Source organism: Carassius carassius, chromosome 3 (assembly GCF_963082965.1).
Source record: "Carassius carassius chromosome 3, fCarCar2.1, whole genome shotgun sequence".
In the NCBI taxonomy this organism is placed as follows: domain Eukaryota; kingdom Metazoa; phylum Chordata; class Actinopteri; order Cypriniformes; family Cyprinidae; genus Carassius; species Carassius carassius.
Window position 1 is genome coordinate 42,205,033 of NC_081757.1, and position 19,622 is coordinate 42,224,654.

At 35.9% G+C, this 19,622-nt stretch overlaps 1 protein-coding gene across 1 annotated transcript; it reads right to left on the minus strand.

Moving 5' to 3' along the window:
- Window positions 1–2,053: 2,053 nt before the first annotated feature.
- Window positions 2,054–19,207, minus strand: acer2 (alkaline ceramidase 2). Its single transcript, XM_059538979.1, has 6 exons — window positions 18,899–19,207; window positions 18,645–18,759; window positions 12,016–12,157; window positions 10,881–11,018; window positions 2,486–2,623; window positions 2,054–2,370 (listed from the first exon to the last, which is right to left on the minus strand). Exons 1-6 carry the CDS (start codon window positions 19,001–19,003, stop codon window positions 2,184–2,186), a joined length of 825 nt encoding a protein of 274 aa, XP_059394962.1. The 5' UTR covers window positions 19,004–19,207; the 3' UTR covers window positions 2,054–2,183.
- Window positions 19,208–19,622: the final 415 nt, after the last annotated feature.

Below are 19,622 nucleotides of genomic sequence, written 5' to 3' on the forward strand. Positions count from 1 at the left end.
AACCACAGCATCAATACGTCCAGAAATGTTAGCAAGTGTTTTAGAAGGGTTAGGTGCTGGTTTAAGCATCAACACATTAAGAAAGACATCATGCGCTGTTCAATCGTGTTAATTCGCAGCATGTTTTTATTATATAAGGTGTAAAAATACAATCAAACTCATTCGGTTACAAAACCATTATTTAGTGGTAGTTATAAAATTATTAAAGAAGTCACAAAATAAATAGTCTTTGTATACTTGGTCCCTTTGTTGCATCTGGGTCCGGGGGACAGATGAACATCATTCACTATTTTTAATATTTTTTTTTCCTCATAGGTCAAACATTTCATGTTTTACTATCCTCAATGTAGCAGAAACAAACACACACACACTTTCTCTCACACACACACGTTATAGCCATTGCATTGGCTTACAGTACACATTTTGCATTACATGAGCAGAAAGTTACACAAAAATCACACTGCTTTAGAAAACTACAGCTCTGGACGAGTGGTGAAACATTACGAAACTCAGCTGATGGTCAGTTTCTCTTTGAAACACTGATGCATTTTTGTGGCATCCGAAGAAAGCAGCATGAAAGTGTCATTAATGTACAAACCACAGCTGAATCTGTGTTTTTATTGCATACTGTACATAAGGTTTTTGGTTCTTGCAATGATCAAAGGCAATTTGTTCTTTGACAAATGAAGATACAAACCGCAAAAAGCCTAAAGAACTAAACTAAGGAAAAAATGAGAAAGCGTTAGGCTTTATATAAACATTATTGTGTGAAGACATTCAGAAAAGCAAGGACCAACTTTCTCTCTCAAGGGAGATTTCCTATACATTCAGTTCAGGAAACTATTGTCATGCAGTGTTTTAAAATCAGTCAAATACACTGCATTGATTTCACAGTCGTGCAACACAGTCCAGTTTATGCTGCGTTAAATATAGACATCATAACTCAGTATGGCTGGGGTAAAAACAACCTCAATGTTTTCCCTGACGCTGGAGATGATTGTGTCCTAAAAGTCATTTTTCCCACTTAAAATAAATCAATAGTACTTAAAATGATGTACCTTCACATGAGATCCTCCATATCAAAATTACTCAACGCATGCAAATAATGAAAACCTTTCCTTTTGTGTAAAGCTGTGTTCACACCAACAGGTGTCAGTGTAAAATCCAACACCTTTCTTATGTTAAGCCAGAAATCACTTAGTGCAGCTTTTTATTTTAAATCCATACAGTGTTGGCAATAAAAGGCAACTTCATAGTACTACTGTGAAATACGATCCTTTGTGTTAACACAGTCAGGTAACACTCATCTGTGGCTGAGCTGCTTCATTACAGGAGCAGATTAAATGAGCCTTTCCACAGTTTTAATGCACAAATAAACGAAATCCTCATATTTGATTTCAAACTCAATTGCTGGTGTGAACGTGTATTTTAAAAGTGCCCTTCCTTTTTTGTTTTTATATGTGGTAAGGTTTGGAAAGCTTTTAAATAAGTCTCTTATGCTCACCGAGTCTCTTATTCCTGATCAGATTTACAGAAAATATTATTACAATTTAATATAATTGTTCTCTACTTTAATATATTGTAAAATCTAATTTATTTCTGTGATGCAGCGCTGATTTTGAGTCACATGATCTTCAGAAATCAGTATAATATGCAGATTTGCTGCTCAGTTAATTATCAGTTATGATTCAGGATTCTTTGATGAATAGAACAGCATTTATTATTTAAAAAAAGTGTAACGTAATAAAAGTCCTTACTGTCATTTAATGCATCCTTGCTTACTAAAAGTATTTTTTTATTAATTACCCAAACTTTTGAATGATAGTGCATAAAAATATTAAGCAATAATATTTCACAATATTACTGTTTTACTGCATTTTTGATCAAATGAATGCAGCTTTGGTGAGCAGAAGAGACTTCTTTCAAAAACATAAAAATCTATTTTATTCCAAAACTTCTGACCGTAAGTGAAACCCTGTGTAACGTTAAATCATGTAATCACACGTCTTCCCCTCGAAAGTAAACTGAAAGCTGATTTTGTGCTGAATACTCAGATGAATAACACTGATTGACCGTCAGCCTTCCCTAAAGACAAAACCACACACAAAGGCAGGATTCTCCTGCGTGTGAAAGCCCATGACAAAGTGCACTGAAGAGTAGTCGGATACCTTAGTGAGCACCGCTCAAGTCACCTTAACAGAGGGCTTCCTGTGCACACACAGAAGAGTGACGTATGGCACCCCGATGAAAGCCCATTTCTCGCTGGGCCAGAATTTGATGACGGGCCCCTGCTCCGGAGCCTCTGACGCCGCGTCGAAATATGCAAAACACACACAACCCAGATAAGACGCCAGACAGATGAGGATATGCCTGAACACACACACACACAGAGGGAACATGAAGAGAGAATAATATCACAGGAGTCACAACAGCAATTAAAAGCAATGTGTTCACTAGATGCTATATGTTGAGTGCACTTGATTACCAGACACAGTGTAGATACGGGAAGTTGACAGAAGACCACATCTCACAGAAAATACGATCACTGATCCAGCACATGAGCGCCAGAGTCCACCACAGACCGGAGAGCAGACCCAGCTTAAATACACGCAGGTTATCACACCTACACACACACAACTCATGAGGTGTCAATAAAATACAATAAAATAAAAACTTTCTTTATATTTTATTTAATTCCAGCTTACTGCCAAACCAACAATGCTCATTTTTATTTAGTTAAACTTCTAAATGCAGTTCTAATAACTACACAATACGTAACTAAATACATATGATCACTACAACTGAAAATAAAAATTAAAATAAAACACAACAAAATGACTAAAACTTTAACTAAAATTATAATGAATACAGAAAATATAACAATAAAAAGATTCTAAATAAAATAAAAAAACCTATCGGTTACTTTATCATTGAAATACTATGAAAATTTGTATTAATATTTTGAATCTTTATTATATTTTCAATTTTCATTACAGCCTAAGTTTTAGTTGTTTTGTGTTTTTGTCATTTTTACTCATTTTTATACACAGGTCTACACATTTTTTTATTAACTTTTACTTCAATTCCTGTTAATTTAGTACATCACCTTAGAAATGTTTCGGTTAACATTTATTTTATTTCAAGTAACAAAAATGTTTTATGCCTTTAATTTTCTTTTCATTTTTAGTAAGCTGTGATAATCCTGAAATCGATGCTATAATGTTACAGTAACATGCAGGGCTTGTGGAGGAGATATGTGTACTGCTGCTGCTGCTTTTATAAGTGATTTATCTGATGTAGCACTGGACAGACGTCCAACAGACTGTTCACTTGACATGAAATAACTGTAAATTATGTTCTTCATTGTTTATTAGATCCTGTACCCATTAAATTCCTGAAAGAGTTGTTACCTATAGCTGAAGAACCGCTTCTCAATATTATTAACTTGTCGTTATCTTTAGGTCATGTCCCAAAACAATTCAAGCTGGCGGTTATTAAGCCTCTTATTAAGAAACCAAAACTAGATCCTAGTGAACTGGCAAATTATAGGCCTATTTCAAATCTTCCATTTATGTCTAAAAGTTTAGAAAAAGTTGTGTCTGCTCAATTGAGCACCTTCCTGCACAAAAATGATCTGTATGAAGAATTTCAGTCAGGTTTTAGGCCCCACCATAGCACAGAAACTGCACTTGTTAAAATTACAAATGACCTGCTCCTTGCGTCAGATCAAAGCTGCATCTCATTTCTAGTCTTACTTGATCTTAGTGCTGCGTTCGACACCATAGATCATGACATACTCCTAGATCGATTACAAAACTATACAGGTATTCAAGGGCAGGCTCTAAGATGGTTTAGATCCTACCTGTCCGATCGCTACCATTTTGTTTAATTATATGGGGAGTCATCTCATTTATTACCAAAAATATGGAGTGCCACAAGGATCTGTCCTAGGTCCCCTTCTATTTTCAATATACATGTTGCCCCTTGGTAATATTATTAGAAAATACGGAATTAGCTTCCACTGTTATGCTGATGATACTCAGCTATATATCTCAACGAGACCAGATGAAACTTCCCAATTATCTAAGCTAACAGAGTGTGTAAAAAATGTAAAAGATTGGATGACCAATAATAGAGATATTAATTATTGGACCAAAAAACAGAACACAGAATCTTGTAGATTACAATTTGCAACTAGACGGATGTACTGTTACTTCCTCTACAGTCAGAAATCTGGGTGTTATATTAGACAGCAATTTGTTTTTTGAAAATCATATTTCCAATGTTACAAAAACTGCATTCTTCCATCTTAGAAACATTGCCAAGCTATGAAACATGTTATCTGTTTCTGATGCAGAAAAGCTAGTTCATGCATTCATGACCTCTAGACTGGACTATTGTAATGCACTTCTAGGTGGTTGTCCTGCATCTTCAATAAACAAGCTACAGGTAGTCCAAAATGCAGCAGCTAGAGTCCTTACCAGGTCAAGAAAATATGATCATATTACCCCAATTTTACAGTCTCTGCACTGGCTACCTATTAAGTTCCGTATCAGTTACAAATTATCATTACTTACCTATAAGGCCCTAAAGGGTTTAGCTCCTGCGTACGTAACTAGCCGTATACCACGCTACAATCCATCACGCTCCCTATGGTCACAAAACGCTGGATTTTGGTAGTTCCTAGGATAGCAAAGTCCACTAAAGGAGGTAGAGCTTATTCACATTTGGCTCCCAAACTCTGGAATAGCTTTCCTGATAATGTTCGGGGTTCACACACACACTCTGTTTAAATCTAGATTAATAACGCATCTCTTTCGCCAAGCATTCGAATAATACTTCTCTTAAATTGTGACTGCAGTTGTATCTGATCAAATGCGCATTCTTATTCTTTAGCTTGGGTTAAACTAATTAATTTTACTTTGTTGGATCAGCAGCTATGCTAATGATGTCTCTATTTGTTTCTATGTTTTACCACGGGATTTACATCCCATGGTAACTAGTATTTACACAAGCTCCAGTCTGGATCCAGAACACCTGAGAAGAGATGATGCTGACCCTCAGAGGACCACAGATGATTCTAACCCTGAATCAACAAACAGAACTAACAAATATTGCTACAAGTGTGATTGCATCATATAATAATTACTGTTAATAATGTTCATCATCTGGCTGACTACGACTTGTATTAAATTTTCTGAAAAATCCTGTCATACGCACACAAACTGACAGTCACCACTTATAAGCTACTACTTAATATTGTAGAAAATTGATTTTCTGTAAAGTTGCATTGTAATGATTTGTATCGTAAAAAGCACTATACAAATAAACTTGAATTGAATTCGAGAGTGATGTTAGTCATGATTCTCCACAGATGGGATCCCACTGCTGATCATTTAAACACACAGAAACCCAATCTGTCCCGTTCCTACAGTAAACAAACACCCCAGACATCAGGTGAGTGTTTATCACACAGCCGAGAATGACAACATCAGTGACAGTGTTACTGTCGCTAAATCAAGGTTTTTAAAAAGACTTTCAAATTATTATCAATTAAAATAAAGCTGAAATTAAAATGTGAAAATTAATAAAAAATTAAATAAATGTAAAATAATATATGTATATATACTATATAAAACATTTATTTTTATTTTATTTAGTGGTCAACATTTCTTATTTAAGTTTTTGTTGTTGTTTATTCAAGTTTTTCTAAGTAATATTTATATTTTTCATTTTTATATAAAATGTAAATAAATAAAGTATTAATTATACTGCATACAGTTACAGTGTTGATGATTTGAATTAGCTTTTATTTTATATTTTAGTCTCTTTATTAGTTATATATATATATATATATATATATATATATATATATACACACACACATACATACATACATACATACACACACACACAACTAATAAAGATGATTAAACACATAATATAATTACTAAAATTTAAATATAATAGAAAAACGAAAATAAAAATAAAATAAATTCAAAATATGAATACTGTAATTGTATTCGGTATAAGTAATACTTAAATACTATTGATTAGTGCTCTAATGAAAACGCTTTTAAAATATACTCTACAATAAAAATGTTAAATCATTTGAGTGATGAAAACAATGATCTAGGGCTTGCAGACGAGGAAGAGAGAGAGAGAGAGAGAGAGAGAGAGAGAGAGAGACAGGAAGTGAAACACTACAGGAAGTGCAAACTGTTACTCTGACAAACTGAGAACGAAAAAGCCTTGTTTTGCTCTAAAAGTGTTTGTAATTTCTCAGTTCCTCTTAAAAAAGAATACTTACTATGGACATAATAAACATTAAACATGTAACTGGACTAAATTGCAATTAAATCTTGATGTTTTATAGTTTAAATGTACATTAAATGTAATTCACTGAGCTTAAGAGTGTTTCTGACACACTTAAGTATGGGACTTAAGTACATCTCTCTATGTTATTTCAAAATTTCTTCTATTGTCTTTTTTTCAAATATGGTTAAGTGCTGCTGAATGTACTGACAAGCATTTATGATATAGTAAAATATACTTTAATGTCACTTGTATTGAAACTTAACTTGTTACAAATTTTTAGACTTTATTACTGCATAAAAAAACCTCCTGTTGTGTGCTCTCTGTATTTTTTAACTGAAGTTTCTTGACATTAATAACACAATCTTTAACACAGTATACATTCATATATACAGGTGCATCTCAATAAATTAGAATGTCGAGGAAAAGTTCATTTATTTCAGTAATGCAACTCAAATTGTGAAACTTGTGTATTAAATAAATTCAATGCACACAGACTGAAGTAGTTTAAGTCTTTGGTTCTTTTAATTGTGATGATTTTGGCTCACATTTAACAAAAACCCACCAATTCACAATCTCAACAAATTAGAATACTTCATAAGACCAATAATAATAATAAAAAAAACATTTAGTGAATTGTTGGCCTTCTGGAAAGTATGTTGATTTATTGGACATGTACTCAATACTTGGTAGGGGCTCCTTTTGCTTTAATTACTGTCTCAATTCGTCATGTCATGGAGGTGATCAGTTTATGGCACTGCTGAGGTGGTCTGGAAGCCCAGGTTTCTTTGACAGTGGCCTTCAGCTCATCTGCATTGTTTGGTCTCTTGTTTCTCATTTTCCTCTTGACAATAGCCCATAGATTCTCTCTGGGGTTCAGGTCTGGTGAGTTTGCTGGCCAGTCAAGCACACCAACACCATGGTCATTTAACCAACTTTTCGTGCTTTTGGCAGTGTGGGCAGGTGCCAAATCCTGCTGGAAAATGAATGATCAGAATCTTCAAAAAGCTGGTCAGCAGAAGGAAGCATGAAGTGCTCCAAAATTTCTTGGTAAACAGATGCAGTGACTTTGGTTTTCAAAAAAAAACCCAAATCATCACAGACCGTGGAAACCTAACACTGGACTTCACGCAACTTGGGCTATGAGCTTCTCCACCCTTCCTCCAGACTCTAGGACCTTGGTTTCCAAATGTAACACAAAACTTGCTCTCATCTGAAAAGAGGACTTTGGACCACTGAGCAACAATCCAGTTCTTCTTCTCCTTAGCCCAGGTAAGATGCCTTTGACATTGTCTGTGTTTCAGGAGTGGCTTAACAAGAGGAATACGACAACTGTAGCCAAATTCCTTGACACATCTGTGTGTGGTGGCTCTTGATGCCTTGACTCCAGCCTCAGTCCATTCCTTGTGAAGTTCACTATAATTATTGAATACAGTTTGCTTGATAATCTAAATAAGGCTGCGGTTCTCTCGGCTGCAGTGTTAATTTCGTTAACGAAGACACTGCGAAAAATATTAGTTAACGAAAAATATTTCTGTGACTAAGACGAGACGTTGACAAGCTAAAAATAATATCTGATGACGAAATTATGACAAAATTTATGCCGCGTTTTCGTTAACTAGACGAGACTGTACTATAATGTTATTTGAGGACTACCGGACATTCAAAATGCATCCTATAGGCTAATGTCTTATAAAATGTGCATCCCTGTCATTGGATTGCGATCGGATAAGGACCGTTAGCATATCTATTCAGTATAACAGCCGCAGTGGATGGATAGACTAATAAAACACAAACTAGCGATCTGAAACAATGGCCTCAGCACCAAAGGGGTAGGGATAAGGTAACCAGACGTCCCGTTTTTCGCGGGAGTCACAATTCGTTGTCGATTAACTTAAAGTTAGTGAAGACGGGATAGGCGGAATCACGCTGATAGAAGTGTTCTCTCTTACAGTTCTCATCTACAGCACGCGATCAGTTCTCAGCGCTCAAACACACACAACAACAGTCCAATGTTTATTGTGTAGAGTATCTCACGTAAATACAGTAGGTTATGGATTAAGTGAACATGAATAGGTGGGTGAAAACTGAACGTCTGTCAGTATTTCATGCATGCCATCCGTCTTATAAGGACAGCATTCCAAATTAAATACCTATCTGTCATTAATGTTAACCAACAAAAGATGTTAAATAAATGTATACATGTTAAGTAAAACCTACAGTATCTGAAAAAAGAGTTTAATTTGTATCTCTATTGTATTTGTCTAATTGTGCTACTTTATAAAAATATAAAAAAAAAATAAATAAAAAAAAAAATATATATAGACTCAAATGACTAAAATGTGACTAAGACTATTAAGCATTTTCATCTCAAGACTAAGACTAAGACTAAATAAAAAATGCCTGCCAAAATTAACACTGCTTGGTTGGTTGTGCATCTTTTTCTTATACACTTTTTCCTTCCACTCAACTTTCTGTTAACATGCTTGGATACAGCACTCTGTGAACAGCTTCTTTGGCAATTAATGATGAATTTCTCAGTATTTCGATTTTTTTTGCACCCTCAGATTCCAGATTTTCAAACAGTTGTATCTCGAACAAATATTGTACAATCCTAACAAACCATACATCAGTTGAAATCTTATTTATTCAGCGTTCAGATGATGTATGAATCTAATTTAAAAAAAATTGACTCTTATGACTGGCTTTGTGGTCCAGGGTCAAGTATATGCACACACACACACCGTTTCACTTCCTGTAAACAGAGATAAGTTGAACTTTGTGCTCAGTGTTGTTAGTCACGTGTTAGTCCCAGTTGGTTCCTACGAAGCACACAGTGATCCACGGCAAATAATCAAACAACAAACTCAAACTACAAACACACATGGTTTGCTGTAAGATAACTGGACTGAACACAGAGAGATATACTATCATGAAAACCACAGCAGCACATCTTGCTTTCAGGAAGCCACTGATAAACCTGCTTGGATTACTTTACTCGACTTAAAACTACTTACAAGAGTTTCTTGAGAGAATGACTTATCTGTGTGGCTAGAATCGTTGCTTAATTCACAATAAATAGATCATGATTCACAAAATAATTGTAAAGAGGTTAACAAAAATGAAACATTTTGACAAATAAATGGAATGAAATCCACAAATACAACTTTGCATGGCATTCATTTGTAAATCGCATTTTGAAACATTTATTTGTGGATCATAATCTATTTATTTGAAATTAAGCAACAATTCTATCTCCATACTTATCCATCAGTAAATGCCATAAGTTAAACTGACAGTTTGAAAATATCTACTCCTTGTACACAAACTGTTATTTAGATAATGCAATATTTAAAAAAAATAAAAGGCCTATTAGGTGACGCTTTCATGACCGTTTCTTAACACACTTAAGTACACTTTAAAAAAGTAGTAAAAACACTTTAAATTTTAGGCTGCACTTTATTTTAAGGTGTCCTTGTTACAGTGTAATTATACATTAAAGTACTGAGTAATATTGATTAACTACATGTACTTACTAGGATTAGTGTTTGGCTTAGGGTTACTTGTAATTCATTGTTATTATAATAGTAAGTAGTAAAAGAACACCATACAATAAAGTGTTACCAAATTTCCCCTTACATTTAAGTACTTTTCAATCTTTATATTTTAACAATCTTTTGTAACACTTTTAAAGAAGTGCATTTATGTATATTAACAAACTAAAGCACATAAAGTATTTCATTATAATTTATATATATACACACGCACACATTTGTTTTTGTGAAAAGTGTGTTCATCCCATAGGCGTAATGGTTTTTATACTGTACAAACTGTATATTCTATGGCCCTACACCTAACCCTAACCCTCACAGGAAACTTTGTGCATTTTTACTTTCGCAAAAAAACTCTGTATTTATAAAAAATAAAAAATTCTGTATGATTTATAAGTGTTTTGAAAAATGTCCTCATAAGTCACCCTCTCCTTGTAATACCTGTGTCATACCTATGTCATTATACAGAGTTGTGTCCTGATATGACACAAAAACAAGAGCACACACACACACACACACACACACACACGACATACTATTAAAGTAATTTTTAGTTCACCACAAATGCATGTCAGTGCATTCAGCAGCACTTTAACCATATTTCAAAGATAGTTACAAATAAAATCCTACCTAAATGGGTCGAAAAGCACTCTAATGTTCTGCTAATTGCATGTAACATAAACTTAAGCTATACTTCATTTCATTGAACTGTATTTAAGTGCCTGAAAACATTACATTCAGTTTGCACTCTTTTTAAAATACACCTCTCCTCATCAAGCCACTGGACTTAAAGTTAACTTTAGGCACAGCTAGTTTTACTTAGCTCTACTTTATAGGATTTCCTATCCATTACATTAAATTTAAATGACAGAAACATTGCCATATAGAGAGAGACATCTATATAGCGTGAGCTGTCACTGTGATTTCAATCGAATACAGTCAGGAATAAATACGTAAAGCGATAACATGGAAAGCACTAGAGGACTGAAGTGCATGTGTTTGTACAGCTCTGACCTCTTCAGCTCAGTGATGAGAAGAGCAGTGCACGGGATGCCCAGCGTCATGAGAGAGATGGAGTTTATCGCTGGTTTGATGAAGGCCAGACAGGTGGTGATCCCCGAGAGGACGCCGATGGCCATTTTGAACCTGGATCTAGCCAAATACAAACACAAATCCAGCATTGGTTTAACCACTGCACCAGTGGAACTTCATTGGAAAATTCCAGTTTTATATACTGATAAGAAACAAAAGTCTCATCTTTCAAATTATGTCCATCTTGTAAAAAAAAAAAAAAAAGTAGCTTCAGTTCTGACGGTGGAAGCATGCCTTCCGCTTTACTACTAGTTTTAACGAGAAATAAAGATGAATGAACATCTTGTGCATCATGTAATCTGTGTTTAAACCGTGGAAAGACATCAATAAAACAGCTTGCAAACAAAATATCATGTGGCAATTTATTAACCTACGACAAGTCATCAGTGTCTATACAGCTCGTAATTTGGAGGAATGAAGAGCATTTCTCAAAACATTAGACTAATATACTCATTATATTTTACTTCATCTCTTAGTGATGTCTTCGCCTAATTATTTAACATGTTATAAAATAAAATATATATATATATATATTCAAAGTTGAGTGTTGATTATTACATAAAAACAAATAGTAATTGAATCTGTAACCTTATAGTGATTTAAAAGGGCTCCCTGAAGTTTAGAGAAGAAGTGGAGGAAACATTTTGAGAAAGCCGTTTTGTTTACCTTCCTTAGATACTCAAGTATGGCTCAGAGTTTGTATTTTTACTGATTTATCATTTGTTGATCCTCACTATGTTTGAGAATTGTGTGCTGAGGTATATCTGCATCTCATCACAACTTCTGGATTTAAAACATTTGTCTACCAGCATAAATGTTTGCCTTCAGTTTTAAGAGACAGATACTACCCCTATTATGCTTTGATTATAAACATAAAGCTAAAAGAAAGAGGATTAGCACTGATAAATGCGAAATAATCTTTAGTTGATCTGACCGATCTTTTCAAACTCAATAGACTGACTTTTAATCATTAGATGAACTTTTTGTCGGTTGCTAGTTGAGTTAACTTAAGTTGAGTGCGATAGGTTTTTTCTCCAGTGTGGATCTGCGAGCGCACCTGTCTCTGCGGAACATCTTGGGCAGGTATCTCTTGGGAAACCACATGCCGATGGCACACATGAGCACCCACAGTATGGCCAGTTCGTCCAGCATCTGCCCCAGGAAGCTCAGCGTCGCATGGAAGTAAGTGGAGCCGATACCTGAAGGAGAACACAGCATTATTACAGCAATCACACACAGAAGTCTGCATGGTTTGAAGCCTACTGCTGGGCCTGCATGATTCATTTGGGTCACATTAATGTGCATTTGGAAACGCAACATGCACTTACCATCGTCCCATACACTTAACAACATAGAAGGTTTGTATTTTCTGTCAAAATAAAAGTCTGATGTTTTAACATTTGAAAATGAATAAATTAAGACATTAAGACAATTATATAATTGTTCATAAATAGCATTTTTTAAATCTTATTTTATTGTGTGTATATATACACAGTATTCACATTATATTATATTACACATTTATATATATATATATATACTTATATATATATATACTTATATTACATTATTGTCTGCGATTAATCGCATTGTTAAACACAAAACTAATAATGCATTCAAAAGTAGTGTATTGTGCACTTTTTTCATTTAAAAGTATAGGAACAAAAGTGTAATAACATTTGGTTTGCTAAAACTTTAATCGAACAACTTTAAACAGCAGTATTCCTTTTACACAGTAGCAGGTAAAATACAGTCGCTGGTCATATAATTAGAATATCATCAAAAAGTTGATTTTTTTCACTAATTCCATTCAAACAGTGAAAATTCTATATTACATTCATCCATTACACACAGATTGATATATTTCAAATGTTTATTTCTTTTAATTTTGATGATTATAACTGACAACTAAGGAAAATCCCAAATTCAGTATCTCAGAAAATTAGAATATTGCTTAAGATCAATACAAAGAAAGGATTTTTTGAAATCTTGGCCAACTAAAAAGTATAAAAATGAAAAGTATGAGCATTTACAGCACTCAATCTTTAGTTGGGGCTCCTTTTGCCTGAATTACAGCAGCAATGCGGCGTGGCATGGAGTCGATCAGTCTGTGGCACTGCTCGGGTGTTATGAGAGCCCAGGTTGCTCTGATAGTGGCCTTCAGCTCTTCTGCATTGTTGGGTCTGACAAATCGCATCTTCCTCTTCACAATACCACATAGATTTTCTATGGGGTTAAGGTCAGGTGAGTTTGCTAGCCAATTAAGAACAGGGATACCATGGTCCGTAAACCAGGTACTGGTAGCTTTGGCACTGTGTGCAGGTGCCAAGTCCTGTTGGAAAATGAAATCTGCATCTCCATAAAGTTGGTCAGCAGCAGAAGGCGTGAAGTGCTCTAAAACTTCCTGGTATACGGCTGTGTTGACCTTTGACCTCAGAAAACACAGTGGACCAACACCAGCAGATGACATGGCACCCCAAACCATCACTGACTGTGGAAACTTTACACTGGACCTCAAGCAACCTGGATTGTGGGCCTCTCCTCTCTTCCTCCAGACTCTGGGACCCTGATTTCCAAAGGAAATGCAAAATGTACTTTCATCAGAGAACATAACTGTGGACCACTCAGCAGCAGTCCAGTCCTTTTTGAAGCGAGACGCTTCTGATGCTGTCTGTTGTTCAAGAGTGTCTTGACACAAGTAATGCGACAGCTGAAACCCATGTCTTGCATACGTCTGTGTGTAGTGGTTCTTGAAGCACTGACTCCAGCTGCTGTCCACTCTTTGTGAATCTCCCCCACATTTTTTAATGGGTTTTGTTTCACAATTCTCTCCAGGGTGTGGTTATCCCTACTGCTTGTACACTTTTTCCTACCACATCTTTTCTTTCCCTTCGCCTCTGTGCTTGGACACAGAGCTCTGTGAACAGCCAGCCTCTTTTGCAATGACCTTTTGTGTCTTGCCCTCCTTGTGCAAGGTGTCAGTGGTCATCTTTTGGACAACTGTAAAGTCAGCAGTCTTCCCCATGATTGTGTAGCCAACAGAACTAGACTGAGAGACCATCTAAAGGCTTTGCAGGTGTTTTGAGTTAATTAGCTGATTAGAGTGTGGCACCAGGTGTCTTCAATATTGAACCTTTTCACAATATTCTAATTTTCTGAGATACTGAATTTGGGATTTTCCTTAGTTTTCAGTTGTTACGGCTCTTGGCCTGTCTTTGCTTGTTCTCTTGCCCCTCCTCTATTTCAGACTTAATTGCTGTCACCTGAGAAGAATGGTGTTTAAATAGGAGCTTCGCTGCTGGATTGCTCTGTCTTCCTGCTCGGTTCTGGTGGCTAGAAGCTTGAACGCTGCTCGGTCGACCTGTTCAGGTCCATGCATCGCTCGGGATGCCAGCATTCTTCACAGATGCACATTTGAGTTTATTTATGTTTATGTCTTCTATGTTACACTCAACACTTGCGCTCATATACATCATACGTCCATGCATTTGCCCTACATTACTGAAATTGACATTCACACACCCCATATTTGGGTTTTGTTGTTTAAACTTGTGTTATAATATAATAATAAAATATACAAGTTTCACTTTTTGAATGGAATTAGTGAAATAAATAAACTTTTTGATGATATTCTAATTATATGACCAGCACCTGTATTTTTATAAATGCTCGCGCCGTTTCCTGAAGACCATGCACTCATACACATTTGCAGCACACACACATAATAATGCCAAGTTGACATTACTCTGTTTGCAGTACGTAGCTATGTTGTGCATATTATAGCTATGTTGTGTCGGCAGCAGGACAGAGATAGTTTCTGCACTGACACAAAAATGTAGTAATTACACCATAAATGCATATAACTAAACTCTACTGTGTTTCACAGCCAACACAGAGGCTATGTTTTTTTTTTTTTTTTTTTTTGGCTAGGTTTAAAGGGAAAAGCACTTTTAGATAAACAAGGCAATATGTTTAAAGTTATTGAAGTTCTTAATTAAAGTTCTTAAAAATTTTAAATGTAAATGCAAAAGTAAAAAGCATTGAATAATTGATGAAAGATTGTATTACTGTACTGTGTAAACAAAGAATCATTTTAATTGAAAGAGCATTTTAATTAACAATGTTTGGATTTAAAATCAAAATAATGGATAAATGTTGTGTTTGTGGTAAACAGCCACGGATCAGGAGCAGACTCCTGCTGCTTCTCTATCACACATGGACTACATACACACTGCAAACAGAGTGTGTGTGTGTGTGTGAACCTCACATACAGCTCACAAAATCAGGCTTGTGCTGTGGACGATGTTGTTCAACAATCACACGATCGTAAAAACAGTGCATGATCAAACATTAAGGTGAGATTATATATATATATATAATACCAGCATTTCCAAAATACATATACATACATACATTTATATATTAAAACTTAAAACCCAACCACCATCTCATGAGGCCTGAAAATACCAGCAGTGTTTTCTAAAGCAACAAACCACTGAGTATTATGCTTCAGCACATTTGTGGCATGAGTCACAAACATAAATAATAACTTCACTATCTAATAATAGCTTTACTATCACGACTGGATGACAGGAGCGTGATGAAACAGGAGAAAAACACAGATTTCAGTTCAGCACAGACAAGACCCACTCACAATTTATTCTGAAATATATTCTTAGAAGTTTTTATTTCTTGTGTCAATATCTGAGCCCCCATTTATTCAATAGCAAACACTATTTTGCTAATTATAAATCTTTTTAATTGGCTAGTTCACCCAAAAATGAAAATTATGTCATTAATAACTCACCCTCATGTCGTTCCAAACCCGTGAGACCTCCGTTCATCTTCAGAACACAGTTTAAGATATTTTAGATTTAGTCCGAGAGCTCAGTCCCTCCATTGAAGCTGTGTGTACGGTCTACTGTCCATGTCAAGAAAGGTAAGAAAAACATCATCAAAGTAGTCCATGTGACATCAGAGGGTCAGTTAGAATATTTTGAAGCATCGAAAATACATTTTGGTCCAAAAATAGCAAAAACTATGACTTTATTCAGCATTGTCTTCTCTTCCGTGTCTGTTGTGAGAGAGTTCAAAACAAAGCAGTTTGTGATATCCGGTTCGCGAACGAATCATTTGATGTAACCGGATCTTCTTGAACCAGTTCACCAAATCGAACTGAATCATTTTAAACAGTTCGCGTCTCCAATACGCATGAATCCACAAATGACTTAAGCTGTTAACTTTTTTAATGTGGCTGACACTCCCTCTGAGTTCAAACAAACCAATATCCCGGAGTAATTCATTTACTCAAACAGTACACTGACTGAACTGCTGTGAAGAGAGAACTGAAGATGAACACCGAGCCGAGCCAGATAATGAACGAACGATTGATTTGTTCTCGAGTCAAGAACTGGTTGCATCGGTTTTCGGATCACCAGTACTTCTTCCGGACAGTTCGATTCAATAAACCGGTTGAAGAAAACGGTTCTCCGGTTCTTTTGCGCTCAACGTAATGGAGTCATTGGCGATGATTGCCCTTGATTCAAGCCTTCGGATTACCCGCACTCATAACATTAGCACAGAATCAGTTCAGAATCAATCACCAAAAGAATCAGTTCGGTTCAGACGCTCTGTGTGTCAGTCTGTTTCACGCTGAATCACACATGCACAGTATCATCAGCTCCATGAATTACTCCGGGATATTTAAGAGAAGACAATGCTGAATAAAGTCGTAGTTTCTGCAATTTTTTGCTATTTTTGGACCAAAATGTATTTTCGATGCTTCAAAATATTCTAACTGATGTCACATTGACTACTTTGATGATGTTTTTATTACCTTTCTGGACATGGACAGTAGACCGTACACACAGTTTCAATGGAGGGACTGAGAGCTCTCGGACTAAATCTAAAATATCTTAAACTGTGTTCTGAAGATGAACGGAGGTCTTACGGGTTTGGAACGACATGAGGGTGAGTTATTAATGACATAATTTTTATTTTTCGATGAACTAACCTTTTAAGTCTTCAAAGAGTTCCTAAAACATGCTTCGATTTAAACTCTGAAAATCCCACCTGGATTAATTAAATCAGCAGCTTCCTCCAGAGCAGAAAAACTCTGGAGACATTTGTGCTGAGCTGGCTGCTTTCTCATGCTGCTTTAAATACACCAGCCATTTTTGGTGTAGAAGTCACAGTTTTGCACAGACCAGTTTCCCAAGCGATTGTCTTACCCTTCACTATTAAAGGAGGAGAAGGATGCAACATGCCCCAAATTGTATGTAGAAAGAAAGAAGCTATATAAAAGCTGTTTGTCAGAAAGCAGTGAAGCCGACACCAGTGTGAGAACCACAGCTCTGCTAAACCTAAAACTGAGAGGGACATAGTGAATGTGAATGCACTTGGGTCATGGGAATATTAACACATCTCACGGATTAGTTAGTGAAGTGTGGTCTGTGTGGCCTTCTGTAAACTGAACCAAAGGAACCCATGAATGAGAGAAGCTCTTCACAATGTCCTTAAGCCAGGATTAATGTCTTTTTTTTTTAACCCCGAGTTAAGGTCGTTTTAACCCTGGGTCATGAAATGTTTCACATTTGTAATGTTGTGGTTATTCAGAGCAGAACCAACTCAACGCCAGCTGCTCTGAATGGAATGATTGACAGGCAGAGAGTGTTTCTGATTGGCTGGTCACTCCCTTGTTTGTGTTCCCTTTCTCAGGAAACGATACCCGTGAAACCTGCCAGGCCCTGGGGATATTTTATGCATGATTTTCCAAAATAAATAAACAAATTGTGCAGAAACAAGACAGAAAAAAAACAAACAAACAAACAAAAAAAGAAGTAGTATTAACTAACATCACACACACACACAGATAATATTAAATATATTTATAATATATTTTAAAAGTAATATTTATGTGAAATTTTTTATTGAGAATTTAGCTGTGTCAAAAAATATAGTATGTGGGCACAGAGAGGCAAACAAATTTAATAATAAATGTCCTTATTACATGTGTCTAATAGACATGAAGAAGTTCTATGAAAAACATCTATGACCTCTGAAACATGTCTAGTCTTCAAGCTCTATGACTATGATTCACTGATAATAAACATGCATTTGCAGAAAGCATCCATATTTTTTCCATGCCCATGTTGATTAGATTATTAAAAACTTGAAAAATATTCATTTAAGGTACATTTAGAACAGATAAAAATGCACGATGAAGTTGCGAATAATCATGAGTTAACTCATGACAATTACGCGATTAATCGCGATTAAATATTTTAATCGATTGACAGTATATATAATTATATATACTAGTATATATAAATACACACACACACACACACACACATACATATATATTTTTTTTTTTTCTCTCTCTCTCTCTCTCTCTCTAGTTGTTCTGTAATACTGAATACCAGAATGGCTCTGATTGCAGGCTTCTCATATTAAAGAGTTTCGCCTAGCTAACAGTAATTTATTTTCTCTGAGATCACGTTATTTCCTTCAGTAGCCCTTCCTGTTCGCCTCAGCTATTTCCTGAAGACCCTAAAAAGGAGAAAGAGTGGACTGCACAAAACTGCCAGCTCCTAACGGTGCTGCAAAACAAGAGCTCCGGCACACAGAAGTCCCTGTGAGTCAGTCAAACACCGGCTGAAGAGCAGAACAAGAGAAGAAACTCACCAACCACCACCAGCAGAGTCCAGATCAGATAGATGCCACTGTTGAAGTGCGTGGCGTACTGACGAAACAGACACATGAGGATCGGAGGCAGGACAAAGAACAGCACGTTGCTTATCTGAAAACAGACAGGAATCGTATTTTAGACGAATGCATGTGAGAAAAGCACAGTCTAAAGTTAACAGAGTTCAATAGCAGCCGCTCACGCGCGCGTGACACAATGTGACACTGCAGCTAAACAAAGAAGAGTGACGCACTGTGTTATAAAACTCCGCTATTCCGGGATAAATGAGATAATTCCCCTCACACCAGTCCACCTCCGAGCTGCCAGCCTGAAGATGATCCCACAGATGCGCGTCCATCTCTGAGCGCACTAAACGCGACTGAACGTCGACAGCTTTAACGCACGCATGCGGCGACAGTTGGTTTTATCAGTGGTGCATGTGCTGTCGTGTTATCTGGGCATGTCATCCTGCCATGCAGTCCGAGTCTAGCGTTAATCCAGCCGCTTTCTGCCCTTCACGAACTGTACGGCGCTGGCAATGACAACACAGCAACATGTGATGCGCGCATGCGCAGAACGGATCAGCCAGGAGTCGCTATGTTTTTAATATTTACAGTATTTCTCCTTCACAATACACTAATTGTCTATGTAAATGTTGCAATGGCAAAAATTGCACTAAATTAAAAGTTCAAATAAGTTACAATATTGATGTTGTAAAACTGGTAGCAAAAAACTGTATATATGTTACAAAAAAGTTACAATTTTGAAATACGTTGATGGTTGTATTTTTTTATTTATTTTTTTGTCTTTTATCTCAGTATTACTGTCAGTGTTTTATAAGTTTTTTAAATGCATAACAGTAACCCTAGAATATGATCAAACTGTTTAAAATAGCTTTACTATGATATATATATAAAAAAATTGACTACAGAAATATATTCATTTATACACATTATCCCACCGGTCACAGTTATGAC

Bases quoted from the DNA above. Each gene is read 5' to 3' on its own strand.
- acer2 (XM_059538979.1), bottom strand. From the start codon at position 19,003: ATGGACGCGCATCTGTGGGATCATCTTCAGGCTGGCAGCTCGGAGGTG. The intron at 18,760-18,898 runs GTGCGTCACTCT...GTCTGTTTTCAG, and splicing joins TAGCGGAGTTTTATAACACA to ATAAGCAACGTGCTGTTCTT. The intron at 2,371-2,485 runs GTAATCAAGTGC...GTGTGTGTTCAG, and splicing joins CCGTATCTACACTGTGTCTG to GCATATCCTCATCTGTCTGG.